The sequence below is a fragment of the Echiichthys vipera genome, assembly GCF_963691815.1.
Source record: "Echiichthys vipera genome assembly, chromosome: 3".
Lineage (NCBI taxonomy): Eukaryota > Metazoa > Chordata > Actinopteri > Perciformes > Trachinidae > Echiichthys > Echiichthys vipera.
The window spans coordinates 7621268-7638089 of NC_139828.1; the positions used below are offsets into that span (position 1 = coordinate 7621268).

Sequence of the window (16822 nt, forward strand, 5' to 3'; positions counted from 1 at the left end):
GGTGGGGGGGGGGGGCTTTGATGAGGATTTATGAGGTCATAAATATCCGTCTGCCACAAAGAATAATACATGTGTCCTTTGTCCTGTCTTAACAGGTGAAACAAAGCTAACAGGAGACCCAGGAAGATGTCAATCAATCACATTAGACACACCCACAAAGTCCTGAGAAGAGGAGTAATCAACGGGGTTAACTGAAAACACCTGTGTGGGTGTTCAGGGGCTTTAATAAAGATTCTCTACGTTCAACCTTTAATGTGATCAAAATGATCCGACCTGAGAGTTTCCGTAGAGCCCCACAGCAACATCTTTTACTAGTGATGCAAAAATAATAAAATGGTCCCGGATTTCTTTACCCAACACATTTATTATGACAAAGCTATCTTAAGATCATGAGATGTTTGGTTTTCAGTTCATTTCTAAATGTCAAAAGGAAGCAGATATCTAAGGCAGAACAGGAACCTCCAGGTTGGGACCCAAAGCATGAAAGTGCAGTTTTTTTACCCAAACAGCCCTGGGTCATGCAGAGTCAGAGTCTGCAACAAGCGCTGGAAGTCGTGCATTGTCCACGGCTGTGTGTGTGTCTCTGCTGAAGCTGCACTGCTGCTCTCGGGGCTGATCCTCTGCGGGTCATTGAAGGTTATCAGCACATCTGTGGAGAACTGTGGCAGACGGAACAGACCCAGGTGAAGGCTCACTGTGTTCCTCGCTTCTTCGTTGAATTTGGACACACACTGTGTCCCTGTCAGCATCCAGGCCGAGCTGCAGTCACGCAGGGACAGCTCGGATTTGGACAGAGACACAACGGTGGACACTTCAAAAGCACAGGGCTCTAAAGCTTTGTTGCTGCCTGCGATGTCTTCAAAGTGATACCTGGCGGCGTCTGGGTCTGCCACCTGACCCTGGTACTCCACCAGCTCCACGATCAGGCTCTGGTCGGTGTGTTCGTGGGCAAACACCTCCTGGTTGTCCGGGATCTCCCTCAGTTCGCTGGTGTCTTTGGCGCTGAGAGGAAAGACGGCGGACAGAGCTCCTCCGAACAGAGGATGAGGCTCTGCCGCGGTCTGCATCTCTGTGGACGAGACCGAGAACAACACAAACACAAATATATCAAACTGAATCAACTACACGTAACCATAGAAACACAGTCTGCTTAAAAATAACCTTCATACAGGAGAACAAAATAACATATCTGTAAATTAAGCGGGATAAACAGATATCTTACCAACTAAGACAGAACTCTCTTCCGGTTAAAGTTCTTCTTCTTCTGCTCGTTAAATTGTAGTCCCGTTAGACGCCTGACATGCGCACTGCTGCCCCCTACAGGTGAGGCGGAAATACACCCTAAACAGGCAGTGGGGAAATTATTATTCAAATATTTTAGTAAAGATTAAAGCATGGGTGTCAAACTGATCCAGTAAAGGGTCGCTATGGCTGCAGGTTTTCAGCCCAACCAAGCAAGAACACACCTGACTCCACTTACTCAATCACCTGAACTGCCTTCACACAGTTGACTTGTTGGACCAGGTGTGTTTTTGATTGGTTGGAATGAAAACCTGCAGCCACAGCGGCCCTTTACTGGATCAGTTTGACACCCATGGATTAAAGTGAAAGTAAAACTAATTGTACTATTTATTGCCAGAGGTGTCAAACACATTCAAATGCATTATTCAAGTAGGTAGGGTTAAAAAACACTTCTGTAAAAGTAGAAGTATCAACCAAATCTCCACCACAGCGACTGTTTTTTTTTCACTCTGTTAATATATAGCACACACACACACACACACACACACACACAGGACCTATATACATGCAATCAAAGGAGAGATGTAAGAGCGAGGGGGCTGCCAGTGACCAGCGCCCCGAGCAGTTGGGGGTTCGGTTCCTTGCTCAACAGCACCTCGGCAGTGCCCAGGAGATGAACTGGCACCTCTCCAGCCACCAGTCCACGCTCCTTGAACCAGCGACCCTACGGTTCCCAACCAAGTCACCTATGGACTGAGCTACTGCCACCCCTATTAAAATATTTTAGTACAGATTAAAGTGAAACAGTAAAACTAATTGTACTATTTATTGCCAGAGGTGTCAAACATATTCAAATGCATTACTCAAGTAGAAGTATAGATACTAGGGTTTAGAAACTGAATCTGAATCTTTAAAAATATCAGGAGGGTAGTTTGTTAAGGCAAATCATTTAATGGATTTGTTTTTGTTAAGATAATGATCAAATTAATCATGTAGGTTTCATCTGCTGAATATTTGGGATTGTTAATCATTAAAAAGTCCATCTTCGTTAGTTCTTAAATGTCCTCACGCTGTCCAACATCTGCAGAACAGCTTTATTTGACATAGATAGAGATAGTTTACAGGGAACAGTATAAAAGGAGAATACAGAGAACATGTGCCAGGGGTGAATTATTTTGTACCAGGTTAGTTTTTATTTAATTGGTAAAAGTTTATGAATAATTAAGGGCGCGGCTCCTTGAGTGACAGCTTGTCAAGACCATGTAGTTCAAATTTTACTCAAGTATAATTACAAAAGTATAAGGCTACATGTGCTTAAAGTATCAAAAGTAAAAGTACTTAAACAGAAGAATGGCTCCTGTCAGTGGTGTTTTAATATATTAGGGCTGGACAATATGGTCAAAATCTTCTATCCCAATAATAGTCATTTCATATCTTGATAACAATATATATTTTATGATACAAAAGGTTTTCTGGTAATTCAATAAACATTCTATATGAAATAATCACATAGTAAAGCCTATTTTTGTATCCTCCTGTGTGAATTAAATACATTATTAACAGTATTTTCTTATTTTAATAAGGACTTTGAGCAAAATATAAAAGCAAAATATTTCACATGAGATTTTCAGAGAAGTTTGAGGTAGTTAAAAAGTCCATCTTCGTTAGTTATTAAATGTCCTCACGCTGTCCAACATCTGCAGAACAGCTTTATTTAAAAGAAGTTTACATAGATAACAAATAGTTTACGGGGAAGAGTATAAAAGGAGAATACAGAGAACACGTGCCAGGGGTGATGTTCATTATACAAGGTTTTACATATTACATAAACTATGGTTTCAACAGCATTTCCATTTGCTGCTTTGGTGATTAGTTTAAAGTAAAGTTCTGTTTATTTTTGAAAAACATAAAAACATGGGGTTAAAAATGTACTTCTATGAATATTAAATTTTACAATATATCAAAGCAGATTTTTTTTTAAGGTAAGATGTTCCTTATTCCTTAGGGTGACTATAAAAAAAACAAAAAACAAAAATTAAAAACAAAAGTAAAATCAAATCTATAGTGAAAGAGTCAATAATACATGTGCCCATAGTCTCTTTTTAGAGCAAATCCAGAACAAATGAACAACTGTTTCTGAAACAGCAGTTAATATTAATGTCTTTATATTATTATTATTGCATATAATGATTATCAGGATAAGATTTGTGCATGACTTTGTAAGAAACCTGCTTCATGTGCAGCTGCTCTGCTCCAGATGTTTGTGTTCACTTCCTGGTCAGCTGACTCAGACGCAGAGGAGAAGAGCGGATCTTCCAGCGTCTGTCATGATAATCCTCCCGTGTCATCGCATCTGAAATGACAGAGACAAAACTATAAAACCACCCTGAACCCTCTGGAAAAACCCTGGATTAACACCCGAGTCTCTGCTGGTGTTGGTCAGCATCGATCTGCGGATCTTGTGGGAAACAGCAGGTAGTTAAACCACGTTAGCATCTTTAGCTTAGCTTAGCTTAGCTTAGCCGGTTAGCTTAGTGTGTCAGGCTGAGTTAGCTGTGAGCTAGCTGTGTTAGCACATTGGTCCCCTTTCTCTTTAATTATTGTGTTGTAATGTAATAGTTAAAGTGTAATAGACAAATATATTCTGTCGTATTTAAAGAATGCTAAAAAAATAACCTCTGAATCAGCTAAAGTTGGGATTAGCTCGCTGATAGCAACTGAATATAATCATTTTTTATTGTTTATTTCTCTTTTTTTCTTTGTTTAGGACAATTTAGTAGCTTACAACTTTTACAACTTCTCGTAGGAATATTGAATTTACACTAAACATTATAAACATAAGCTCTAGTGACAATACATAATGGTAAATACATAAACAAATAAAAATATAAGAAATAAAGTAGCTGATACCAGTTGTGCTCCTGAGATCAGTTCTGGCTCTTTCAGACCTTAAAGTCATCACATTTGTTATAAAACTGCTAAAAATAGTTGCACTTGAACATAAGATAAGATGAGACTGTGATTAATAATTAAAATTTAGAAATCTTTATTTTTAGATTAAGAACAAGTAGATAATCTGCAAAAACAGATATTCATACAAATAAGACCAGAGTGCTAATACAACATATAAAAATGACTAAACGATATACATTAAATATATATTAAAGGTTGTATATGTAGAAACCTCATTAAAAGCTACATATATTTTTAAATAATACACCCACGCGCTGTTTTGAGGGGTTCAGAATGAAAGTATTGCTTTTTTAATAAAAAAATATATATAGTCTGAATTGATATTTTGGCAATGACTTTCTGTCACGTTCTGTTTACATTTTAACAGCCAATAGCAGCTGGCATAGTGGGTTGCTAGAGTTGTCTGTTGTACGGCGCAGCTACTGTAAGGTGGCACTGGGTGAAAGCCTCAGAGAAGGCGGCGTTATTTGTCCCACTAGCTGAGTGACAGAGACGGGCAAAAACCAGAGTCAATATAGGCCAAGCATTCACTCCATGGACTGAGATAAAATAGTCCAACGGCTTTAAAATGCACGACCAAATGGCTACGCTTCTCTGTGATCGGTAAGCTAACTTTCCTGTTTACTTAGCTGTAACGACTAACGGTAACAGCTATATTTGTAGAACTTTTTTTTGTTGTTCCGACTACGATCTTGAGACACAAGATGGCGGTGTTCTGCTCATTCTCCATATTCAACCTTTAAGTATTTATAAATATATGTAATAACACATTTCAACATAAATAAGCAATGACAACAATAGGTCAAACGGGCCACAGAAAATAATTCATCAAAATATGTCAATGTGCGCTCATCTTTTCTGTTCATTACAATGAACGATGAATCTATGTACACGTTGAATTATGAGAACGCCAATGTTAGGGAAGGATTTGGAGAATTTTGCTTTGTGAATATGAAATCTACCAAATGCAAGTATAACATTTGTCATGTGACTTAAAGATGTGTTGTAACATCCAAATCCATTGATCTGAAATCACAGTCTACTAAATCACAACTTTGATATGAATCCAATTCTTTATATATATAGATTGTACCTTTTTAAAGTCCTCTCTTGGGAAAAAAAGTCTTTCTTCTGCAACCCTACCATGTTCGAGTCGGCTTCACCTCTTTCTCTTTCTCTTTGTGTGTCTCTTCTCGCTGTTGCTGCTTCAGAGCGAGCCCTGTCCCCTGCTTCTCTTCACCTCTGTTTACTGGAAAGTTCTTCTCCTCTCCTGGCTACTGAAAGGCCTTTTTCCAGTCACAGTGCCAGAAAAAGGACGCTGCTGAGAAAGCAACAGTGTCGGGACTGAACTGGATTCAATGGTATAAGTTGTGCTGTTGGTTGGAGAGAGGTGCTGTGTGTATGTGTGCGATTGCTGTGCTTCACCCCCCTGATGGTTAAAGAAGGGCTTGAGGATCACATGTTGTTTAGTTCAGTGTCACAGAGGCATTTTATTGAGCCACTGTTACATATGGTGCCTGGAACAGGGGGTATAATTGGAAGAACAGCAGGTTTTCCACATCTGACATGGTTGAGATGAAATACCCAAAGGCGCACACAGTGATGATGACATTTCCTTTCATAGCTACGGAGAGTCCATGCCTGCTCACACCAGATTAGTATTAGGACTTAAGAGAAAGGACATATTAATGTATTATTTATTTTTTTACTGACAAGGAATATTAGAGGAGAAGAACCACTTCCTTAACATGTTCCAGAGGTCAATATTAGCTGGCAGGAGTCAAGCTGTGTGTTGGGACCTCCTCAGATTGGTCGACCATGCCCAGTGTCATCAATGCAATCCTTACAAAGGGAGTTTATATTAAGGGCGCTTTCACACCTGATAGTGTGGTGTGCACCAGGCGCGAAAATGAATATATATATTCATTATATAGATATGTTTCGCTGTTTCGCTTATTTGATCTGGTCCGAATCAGTCGATGTGAACCAAAATGTAGCAGCACTTCGGCCCGATAAAGGTTTTGGACAAAAAAGAAAGAAAAGGCACTTCACTTAGTGGTCAGGTGTGTCTGGGGCGGGCGCAGTAACGTAGATCCTGAACTGCTCTCTGATTGGTCAGAACGCTGAGAATGTAAACAGAGTGACAGCAAACAATGCACCCACCGCAAGTGATGTCACAATGGAGAGACAACCGCGGGGTTGATTTTGGCGTCGGTCCTCTGTTATTACATTACTATTCCAGGTTTGTCTGCGGTGACTCATGCTGGCGTGTTGTTGTTGTTGTTGGTGTTGTTGTTATGGTGACAGAGGAGGTACTTAATCATTAAGTAAATAACGCAGCTGCCTACAGGAACTGCGCTGGTCCAAAAATGCTCAGTGCTTTCTGCAGTTAGTCTCACCTGCACAAACGAACGGTAGCAAATGAGAGAGCGCACTCAACGTCAATTCAACCGAACTAAATAGGGCTGGTGTGAAAGCGTCTTCAGGTTCTGTTCATACACTTTGTGATCATGATCTGCTCCCAGACAGAACCTTCCTGTGGTTACGCCCCGCAAGTCAAATCACCCTCTCCTGACTACTGAATATTAGAATCCTCTCATTTAGCAGGTAGCAGCAGGACGGTTGTGTCTGGGTGCAGGTGTGTCGAAGACTGTCTAAGTCATGATCTTCTTCTCCTTCTGTCCTACAGAGGGAGCCAGATCGGGAGGAGCAGCCTGAAGACAACATGCCCCCCAAGTTTAAACGACACCTGAATGACGACGAGGTCACGGGATCCATTCGCAGCGAGAGGGTGAGACACAGACGGAGGGAGTGGTGGAGTTTGGGGTTTTTGGCTTATCACTATCATCAAGAAGCCCGGGGTGGAGGAAGTCAACTGAGCACAGAAGATTTAGATTGACATATGGTTAGATTAGGTTTGATTTGAAATGTACATTATAAGCAAACACACATATTGGAAGAAGATGCATATTTTTGCTCACACATGTTAATTCATTTAATATTAGTAAGAAAGAAACTGAAGGGAAAGTGAGTGTATGCACAAAAGAGAGCAGCCCTTTGAAGGAGGTGACGTGAAGAAACTCCTGAAGGCGAATGTCTGGTTCTCATCAAAATGATCATCCCCCCACCCATCCACCCACCCACCTCCACCTTCCACCTTCCTTTACTCAGTCCTCTGTTTCTCTGTGTAATCCTGTTTGCTATTGTGTTGAGCTGGGATCAAAGCAGAGCTTAAGGGGGAGACTTGCATAAGAAAACGCTCCCTTTCCACTTTCAATGCTTTCCCCCTTTAGTGTTCTACCTCCTGCCCTCCGATAATAACTACCAGCTCTTCCAAACAGTGAGAAGAAAGAAAGACAGTACAGAAGGAGAGTGTTAGTCCTTCTTTACCATCATATGGCTACCATTCCCTCAGCTGCTTTTGCAGATGCCAGTGTATTTACAAGAAAATCAAATGTCTATATTGGCACGGCATTCGCTCGCAGCTGTCATCATTACAGGACATCAGTGGACGTTCCTTCTCTCAGTTCTTGGACTAACCCGTGGAACAACGTATTGTATAGATGCAAGGGCTTTCCTTAGAAAACCTGTAGTAAAGTAGTGGCAGGGAATATAATCCTTCAAATGAGAAACAGGCTTTTACTCTCTGGTCCAAGCCCCTTTGAGAATTTAATGCAGCTCCACTCACTAATTCTCTATGAATAGCATTTTACTTGGGGCACTTTCTTCCCGTATTAGAGCCATCAGTGGTTGTGATCGTGGCGGTGTTGTTGTTTTTACATGATCTACCTTGAGATCCCAGAAATCCTCTCATTATTCTTTCATCGGAATCTGTTCAGGTCCTTTTTTGACTTCCCGGCAAACTGAGCAATTGTCCTGGTCAGGATTAGATGTTGAGTGGTGAAGCGGAAGAATTTTTTTATTGAGGTTTGGCAAAGAGAGCAGCAGAGCAGCAGAGCAACAACAGTCTTTCATTTTTTAGGAGGTCAGCATAATGAAAGTGCACTATAAATGCAGTGTATTTGGGCCCGGGTGTATCTGCCTTCTGTAGAAAAAGCATCTATTGATCAGTGCAGCAGTTATCTTCATATCTCTGTATCAGCAACACCGGGCGCGAGTGCTGGGAATGTACTCTGTTTGGGGCGTGTTCCTGAACCAGATCTGAAATCATTCAAATCATGATCATTTACTATGTGACCTCTGACCTTTTCCTGTTCAACAGAGAAACCTACTGGAGGAGGACTCTGATGAGGAGGAAGACTTCTTTCTGTAAGTTTGTAAAGATTCTCTTCAGGCACTGAGCTTATTATGAAGATACTAATATATTTAAAGTGCAAAACACCTACAGGAGGAGAGCAATGATACTAACCTCGATTGTTAAAGCAGAGTACTCTACTTAAGTTGTTACAGTCATTATGTTGGTAACGTTGGCTTCATTAATACCTGTGTTTTCAGGAGGGGACCCACGGGACCCAGATTTGGACCCCAGAATGATAAATTCAAGCAGTAAGTATGAACACATTTCGCAGCTAGCCTAAAGCCAAAAGTCAAGAGTAGCACGGCCAGCACTTGAGTTTTGGTGTTGGTGTTATGCAACTGGGGCTCGGCTTGTTTACCAGAAACTGCCGGTTTGTAGCGGATTGTGTAAGAGAGGCTGCCATGTGCAGGTTATTGTGTAACCTTCCCCAAGACGCCCCAGTCCCTCTGCAGTCTTTTTCCACATTAACCTCCAGTCAGAGACGGCCAGAGAACAGGCGAGGTCACTGCTGAGACAGCCCGGCACCCAGAGATGTTTCTCCACGCTCTGTTCGTACTTGGCGGTTTGTCACCTGAAAGTAGATGTCATCATTACAGACTCCAGGAGTGTTTGAACATCGCCCACTCTCTTCACCTTTGTATCCGTCTGAACCCCTGAGGTCAGGTCCTCACAGTGTGTTTATGTGTGTTTGTGGCAGACCGTGTTTGTTTATGTCCTCCAGTTCCTGATGGTGTAATTAGCCCTGGCTGTGATTTTGCATGTTTAATATTACTTCACTGTGCAATCAAGCTGAGGTCCAAGACTGATAATTTCCTGCAGCTCCTTGTCTGAGACAATCAGTGTAATGGGTCTGGAAAATGTGATCAGTCAGAGAAAACACATTTTTTTTCTTGTATCAACGTTATGAGCCTCTCATAATGTCCTCCCTCTCACTGACCCTGCATCTCTCCAAGAGCTGTTGCTAAGAATTACTTAGAAACAAGACTGAAGGGTAATCTGGACTAGTCATGCCATGCTCAAGTATGAGCACTGCAAATAAAGCAAGAATACTGAACAGGTGCAGTCAGGTCACCGTGAGGGTAAAAACCATCTGACAGGCTTTTTATTGCCTGCCAACTGGACAAAGCTAGACATAAAGAAGAGGATATTGTTGGAAAAACAGGTGCTCTGTGCTGGGGTGGTACCACAAAAGAAAAGATCAATGCTTGTACCTTTTATCCGTTGTGATACATGTCTGTTATTTATGATTCCTTGTCTCTCACCAACGTGTGTCCTCAGGGTGCAGTCGCAAGTTGACGAGGTGATCGATGTGATGCAGGAGAACATCTCCAAGGTGATAGAGAGGGGCGAGCGGCTCGACGACCTGCAGGACAAATCGGGTGAGTCACTATAGCACAGTCATGGATGGATCACTGAACGGGCCTACAGGGCACAGGACCAGGGGCCCATAAGGACTGGGGGCCCTGGCTCAAAAATGTTGCTAAAAAAAAACAAAAAATGATCACAAAGAGACGCTAAATGACTGAAAATAGACACAAAACGACCACATAGATGGATAAATAGAAACAAAACAATGACAGAAATGTAAGATGTCTTAAAATAGATGCAAAATGTGGAAAACAATTACAAAGACATACAAAACCACTAAAATCGGGCCTCTTACATGTGACCAGGGGCCCTTTGTCTCATAATCCGTCCGTGAGGACGTTTTGTTGTTTGTTTGTGTTTTTGTGTGTCCACATGTGCAAAATATGTGTTTGTTTCCATTGACAAAGTAAAAAGAGGTTGACACAAACAAGGGGGCATGTTTCATCAGTCTCATTCGTTTTAATGGTTAGTTTCCACAAGTAGCCCACAGATGGTCTGCACATGGCTTCGGCGAGAGGACAACAATGGCACAAGGGTTGTTGTCCTCGCATATGTAAGCTTGTTTTGGACATATTATTGGGAAAATCTCTGCAATGCACATCCCTTTTTAAATGAAAAATATTTGTTGAATCAAGCATTGGAGGTTTGGGTTTATGCTCTCAACTTCAGTTTTATTAAAAATGCAATGAACAATCACCATTTAGATGTTCTGCAAAAAAACAATTAATCGACTTATTGTTGCAGCTCTACATTAAACATTGCAGAAAAATGTAATATATGTCAACAAAACATGAGCTTTGTCAGTAGTCGTGGGTGCTCGCATGTTAATACGCTCAGTCGTTTTAAACACGTTGATGATCTGTCCAGATTTAGTATTTTACCAGGTGTGTGTCCAAAAGCTCTTCACAGGTCTCTCACTCTCATGCACACAGCCCCGCTCTTCTTTCACTCAGTCTATATCAAGCAGGTGTGTGAATGTGTTTAGCTCGCTCAGCTTTCAACAAGACACGCACAGGTCTCCTTCTTCTCCTCCTCCATAGATAATAAGATGAGGCTGAAGTGTCTCCTCCCAGTCTAAAAGCCTCATCATGACATCCACACATTACATAACTGCTCCTCTGTCGTGGCGACCGACCAACCGAGACAGTGACGCACATCTGCAACACATTTGTGCGTGTTCGCATGTGTCCTATGTGAGTTTTGCTGTATTTGTGGGTCTGTGTGTGGCCGATTGCGTGTCAAGTATGCGCTGTTCTTAATAAAAGTCTTTATGTGAGTAATTTAATATCCTGTGATTGACACGTGCAGTGTTCTCTCCGATCCATGTGCAGGTAACATGTTAAATTCCTAAACATATACAAGCATCTTCTCAGAAGACTGTGCTGAGCGCTTCTCTTTGTAGAAGCGACGGGTCGTTAACAGGCACATGGACGTGAAAACAGCAGACACATGACGGACACAAAGAATCTAAAGAGGGACAGGGGCTCGGACAAACACAGCTCTGCACGCTAGGGAGCTGTAACTATCCTGTTAACATGTGTCAAGTTAACGACAGTATCCAAGAAACAGAGAGCAGTGTGGGCGTTGTTTTTGCTCTGCTGTGTATGAATTAGACAAGATGCTGAGCTACGGCTTACATAACGCTAATACATTGTCACTCCAAATACACAACAACAACCAGGCACGTTTGAGTCACCTTCTCCAACATAGAAGTCAAAACAATAGCCAGGTTATTGTTTACATGGTGATTAACAGATGTTTTATTTTCCCCTGCACGTGTCCTCGTCTGTGCTGCGGTCACGTCATGTCCCAGAGAGCCTATCTGACAACGCGTCTGCCTTCAGTAGCCGAGCCAAACAGCTGCACAGGAGGATGTGGTGGAGAGATATGAAGGTGGGCTGTCTGTCTGTTTTATGTCTGTCTGTTCAAGCGTGTGACACCTTCACTATGTATCTTAATTTGTTTGCATTGAAAGGTCCCATATTGTAAAAATGCTGAATCCATAAAGACATACCCAGCCCGTATTCAGAAACTGTCAGAGTGTTTACATGCACATCAGTAACCAGATTTGAATGGGAAAATGACGGAGTAACGTTTTCTCCGGTACAGTAGGTGGCGCTCCGCCAACATACAGCTGGTCGGATTACGGCTTTATTTTCTCGTTCACCTTTGTCAAAATCAAAAGTTGGGGAAAACGGCCGACTTTTGGACAGAATTACAATAGAAACGGGTATACTTGGTGAAGTCCTCCCGTTTAAAATGAACCCTCTATTCTTGTTGTTTTTTTTAAATTTTCGGCACCGTTGCTTCCTGGTTTATTCAATTTCCAGGTAAAAAGCCGCTGTGGAGTGGGGGGTCTAACCAAGGCACATGCGTAGATAATAATCCGGGTAAAGCCTTACATGCAAGAGAACTCCACTAAAGGAGTTATCTAGGTCTGTTAACCAGGGCATGAGAACTCTGATTTTACCTGGGGTACGGTGTTTACATGGTGTTTGAGAAACCGTAGTATTCCCTTAACCCAATTATAATCAGGTTTTTAAAATGTTTTAGAGAGTCTTTAAACGAACCGTCAGGACCTCTGTACCATTGTGATGTCACAACTTTACTATATAAAGGTAGAAAGTGCAGCTACAGTGCCGCTACAGTCATAACCCGGCTGCAATGACTGTCCAGAGACGCTGAAAGCACAGATCAAAGACCCGGATATGCTGACCAATCAGAGCAGACTGGGCTTTTTTGAGAAGTGGTCTTAAAGAGACAGGCACTAAAATGGAGCGTTTCAGACGGACAGGATGAGAAAAATAATGTGTTTTTTGAACATTAAAGTATGAACCTGACAATGAACATTACGTGTTCCCTTGAAGCTGAAGTGGGAGGTATCCAGTATTATGAGGAACCTGTTTAATGTCTGTTGTTTCTTCCACAGATGAAGATCATTATTGCCTTGGTAGTTGTTGCTCTCCTGCTCATTATCATCAGTGAGTATTGGACCGAACACAATTAAAAATGTACATAATGTGAAGAACTTGCTTTTAAATATTCTTTCTCTCGTCTCTCTCTCTATCAGTTCCAGTGATCCTGCGATATCGCTAGTAAGGAAGAGGATGGGAGAGAACCCTCCTCTTCCTCTCTCTCTCTCTCTATCTCTCTCTCTATCTCTCTCTCTCTCCTTTGCACACAGTCCTCCACTTCAGCTAGGGGGCGCCAGCCAGCCTCCCACACCCCTCCTCAGTGTCAGCCTGTGTACCCTTGAGGATCTGGCCTCAACGTTCCCTTAGTACAGATCTTATCATCATCTTATTTCCACATAAATCTGCTGTGAGATCAGTACTAAGGCTCGGTTTGATCCCTGGGTTGAAACTCCGCTTCAGAAAAGGGACGCAGGTGACTTGCGGAGAGATTTTAACGCAGTTTGGGAGAAAAACGCTGACTCTCCGCCCTCTGGTCACTGTGAAGGAGTGCTCCATGCTATGATACATATCACGTGTAGGGCCCTGTCTTTGCTTTGACAACAGGGAAACTCCAGGTCCTGCATATTACATCATATAGGTAGATACTGCACAGGCAGGGAAACCACGCCGACTGTCTCTCTTAGTTTTTAGCTGGTCTGAATCTGCTGCAGCAGCCTCATATAAAGGGGGTTTAACATTTAGCGAATGAACCTCAGATGTCTACCCATGATTCCTTGTGTGCCGTCTCCTCAGCTCCTGAGGACGATGGCGTTTATAGGGAACATTTTGTGAACACAAGCACATTTCACTGTCGAACGCAAGGCGAGGGAACATCTGAGGTTCATGTGTGTAGTCAAAGGTGGCTTCTTTTACTCATTAAATAAGGCTTTCTGACACTTATCAGGTATGGTCCCTCATCAGTACACGTGATTGGAAAAGAAGTGAGGGAATCTCTTTAGATCCTTCTTTCTAACGTGATTCTAGTCCATAAATCACCTCTTTCGGTTTCCGTCTGCCTCTCGATTGCTCGCCCCACTGTACAGCAGGACCACGTCAAACCAAAACATCCAGGTCATGAATGTCTCCTCTACGCTCTAAACCTCTCAACCTCCTCCCTGGTTGTGCCGAGCTCTGGGCCGGTTTGGTCACGGCTGTCCTACTTTCCTGCAGGCGACATTAAACTGTCTGTCACTCTGCAGATGGTTCTTTTTGGTTTTAACACTGCTTCTGTCTTTCTTTTTTTTTTTCTCCCACACTATTTTTAAGTGTCTGCTAAGCGCTCAGTGTGACGCTTCCCGTCACCACTCTAGGGACAGTTTGTCCCTGTTTATTGTTACTTATTACTTTTGAGCAGGGGTAGTTTTTAAAGTGATGCAAGTTAAAACGTTGAGCTGTGAAACAAACTTAGGTGTCATTGTGTCTGGATTAATGAACTGTATAATACATTGAAACTCTACATTGTCATTTTTATTATTTTGAATGTAATTTATTTTAGCTGTAAATATTGATTATGTAAGGATGTATAATACTCACTGCATTGGAAGACTGTGATATACTGATCCATTTTGCTCTGAAATAAAGTGATTTTAAAGGGCACCGGTCTGGTTTCATCTGGTTTGAAGTGGCTGGCCGTCGTCCTGAGAGGAGGCAATCAGAAAAGAAGAGTGAGGGTGCAGAGAGCAAGGGTAGACAGAGAAAAGTTTGAATATGTTGGTGGAAGGAAAGAAAGATGATGATACCTGGAGGTGAAGAAGGAAAAAGTAATCCTCATGCCATCCCTCTTCTCTTGACCACTTTGGATGTCCTTGTCCTAAGCTTTCCTTTATTTCCTCTCATTACCCAACTTTTTGTTAGTGGCAGTGTGGATTCTCAAGATGGCACTAAAGTTGGAAAGTTGCAGCGTTATTGTTCTGACAGACCCTCCCGCTCTCTTCCTCTCTGCACAGCAGACACAAACACACTTGACAGCTCTGCCCTTTGCTCAGCCAGCACTGGTCAACCCTTCTGAGAGCGTAGGAATTTAATTGGCCCACAAGGGTCTTCTATACTTCATGAGATCAATGGACGATAGTTTTCCAGCTGACACTAGTTGCTGGTGCGCACAGCAGGAGGCGATGGCCTTGTTTCAGCAATAAAGATGAAGAGGAGAGCGGGCTGCGGTGCATACAATCATCCCTGAGTCTTGCTCGTGGTTGGACAGGTGGCTGAAAATGCTGCAGCTCTTATCAGGTCTCACAGACACAGCTGAGGGTACCTATGGTTTGAGAAGTGGGGGACCTCATAAAACGGATCCTCCACCAGAAAGAAAATGTGCAATTTGAATCCCATTCCCTGCATTTCTACAAACATTTGGGGACTCTGATACAAAATCTGAGAAAAATAATAAAAAAAGAAAGAAAAAGTTGCCTTACGTTCTGTACTGTTTAATCCATAACTTCACACTGTTATTCAATTCAATTATGTCTCCAGTGTAAATTATGCCTCAGATGGCAAACGTTTAGCAAACAGTTGCATATCCAGCAGACATACCACAAAACTATTTAGTACTGCCCTCTTCAGTGACCTCTCTCTAAAGCATTTAACACCACTCATCATATAATCCTACTCTACAAGCTACAGGTTCCACTCTTACAGAGAGAACTCAGACTGGTGTTATACTCCACCAAGCCCTCTGTCTGGGGTGCCACAGGGGTCTATCTTTGGTCCTTTGTTGTTTACTGTATATATCAACAACATAATTCTCCCAAATCAATGCTGATGATGTCATGCCTCAGGCTCCACCCCAGCCCAGGCCCTGCGTTGTCCTCAGTTTGCCTTTGACACTATCACTCACTACAGTACTTACATGATCCAGTAATTACATAACCTTAGATATCCTTCATTTACACGCTAACGTTGGCATAACTGTTTTCAGGTGCTACACACCCTTTATATGGAATTAACTGCAACTTTCTTCAAACTAGAGTCTTGCAATCCCCTTGGAGACAAATGGGATTTTGAAAAGAGTAATTAACCTTCGCCTCAGGACACAAGTCATTCTCTTTAACTGATAAGTGGGTGGATGGAGGTGTTATTCAACCTCTTTGTCCAGGTGCATGCAAAGGAAAACATATTTCTGCGGTACAATAGCTTATTTGTGCATGAGAGGACATTCTTATCCTCACTGCCTGCAGAGACACACCCACACTGGCAGCAGAGGATGTTTTGGTCCTCCGTTAGGGGCTCACACTGGATGACTTCAGATTCCGGACATAGCAGCGGTTATTTGAGTCATTTACCAGTGAATCTGACTCACTGCAGAAAAGAGTGGACAGTGCGCCAACCAGCATTAATCCATCACACGCTCTGTCCAGTGTTGAGATCGGGGAGAGGTGAATGTGTCAGAAGAGGAAGTGGAGAATACATTTCCATTTAACACTTGATCTCACGTGGGATTCTAGTGAATACAACATTGTTCATGTGTTTAAACACTCATCCTCTTCTATTTTGGTTTACTTCTTACTCACTCCTCCTACTTTCCCAGGAACTTCATTCTGTCTCTACGCTTTTGTCTCCATTTCTGTTTACACATGGTTTTAGTCTCATCTTTTTCTCCTTTGATGACTTAAATACTCCATTGTTTCATGTGTCTCACCTCCCACCCTCATTTCACTTTCTCATTGGTAAGATATTTCCTGTAAGAGGATGTGTCTCAAAGTCAAATACACACCTTAATCATCTATCTGTCCGTCCAATCATAGACCTGCCTCATCAATCAAGGCAACTGTCTCAGGTACAACCAGCTGTCTGTAAACAAGCACTGACAGAGGCAGGCGAGGCTGGCATCAACCTACAAGATGAAGTGTGTGTTTCTAAGAGCATGCATGCACCCTTGGCCCTCTGAACCCTTGGGTCTCATTCCCCCCTGCAGGGAAGATTCTGGGTCAGGTGGTGTTTTAGGGTTCAGGGCGGCCCCCACAGGTCAGCAGAGATGAATGTACAAGCAGTCTGCACATTCACAGAAGAAAGAAGACATCAGGGAAAGAAA

The 16822-nt window shown here is 42.4% G+C and overlaps 2 protein-coding genes and 1 long non-coding RNA gene across 3 annotated transcripts; 1 reads left to right on the forward strand and 2 right to left on the reverse strand.

Annotated features, from left to right (window-relative positions):
- Positions 1 to 407: 407 nt before the first annotated feature.
- On the reverse strand, positions 408 to 8901 carry rangrf (RAN guanine nucleotide release factor). Its single transcript, XM_083911229.1, has 4 exons — positions 8832 to 8901; positions 3471 to 3595; positions 1223 to 1341; positions 408 to 1069 (listed from the first exon to the last, which is right to left on the reverse strand). Exon 4 carries the CDS (start codon positions 1065 to 1067, stop codon positions 498 to 500), a length of 570 nt encoding a protein of 189 aa, XP_083767355.1. The 5' UTR covers positions 1068 to 1069; positions 1223 to 1341; positions 3471 to 3595; positions 8832 to 8901; the 3' UTR covers positions 408 to 497.
- vamp4 (vesicle-associated membrane protein 4) lies at positions 3320 to 14322 on the forward strand. The gene is made up of 8 exons (XM_083911230.1): positions 3320 to 3717; positions 6905 to 7006; positions 8438 to 8484; positions 8671 to 8721; positions 9752 to 9852; positions 11655 to 11734; positions 12771 to 12822; positions 12912 to 14322. Exons 2-8 carry the CDS (start codon positions 6941 to 6943, stop codon positions 12935 to 12937), a joined length of 423 nt encoding a protein of 140 aa, XP_083767356.1. The 5' UTR covers positions 3320 to 3717; positions 6905 to 6940; the 3' UTR covers positions 12938 to 14322.
- Positions 9742 to 14668, reverse strand: LOC310945204. Its single transcript, XR_014593148.1, has 3 exons — positions 14535 to 14668; positions 14329 to 14432; positions 9742 to 9836 (listed from the first exon to the last, which is right to left on the reverse strand). It is a non-coding gene; the product is annotated as an uncharacterized lncRNA (long non-coding RNA).
- Positions 14669 to 16822: the final 2154 nt, after the last annotated feature.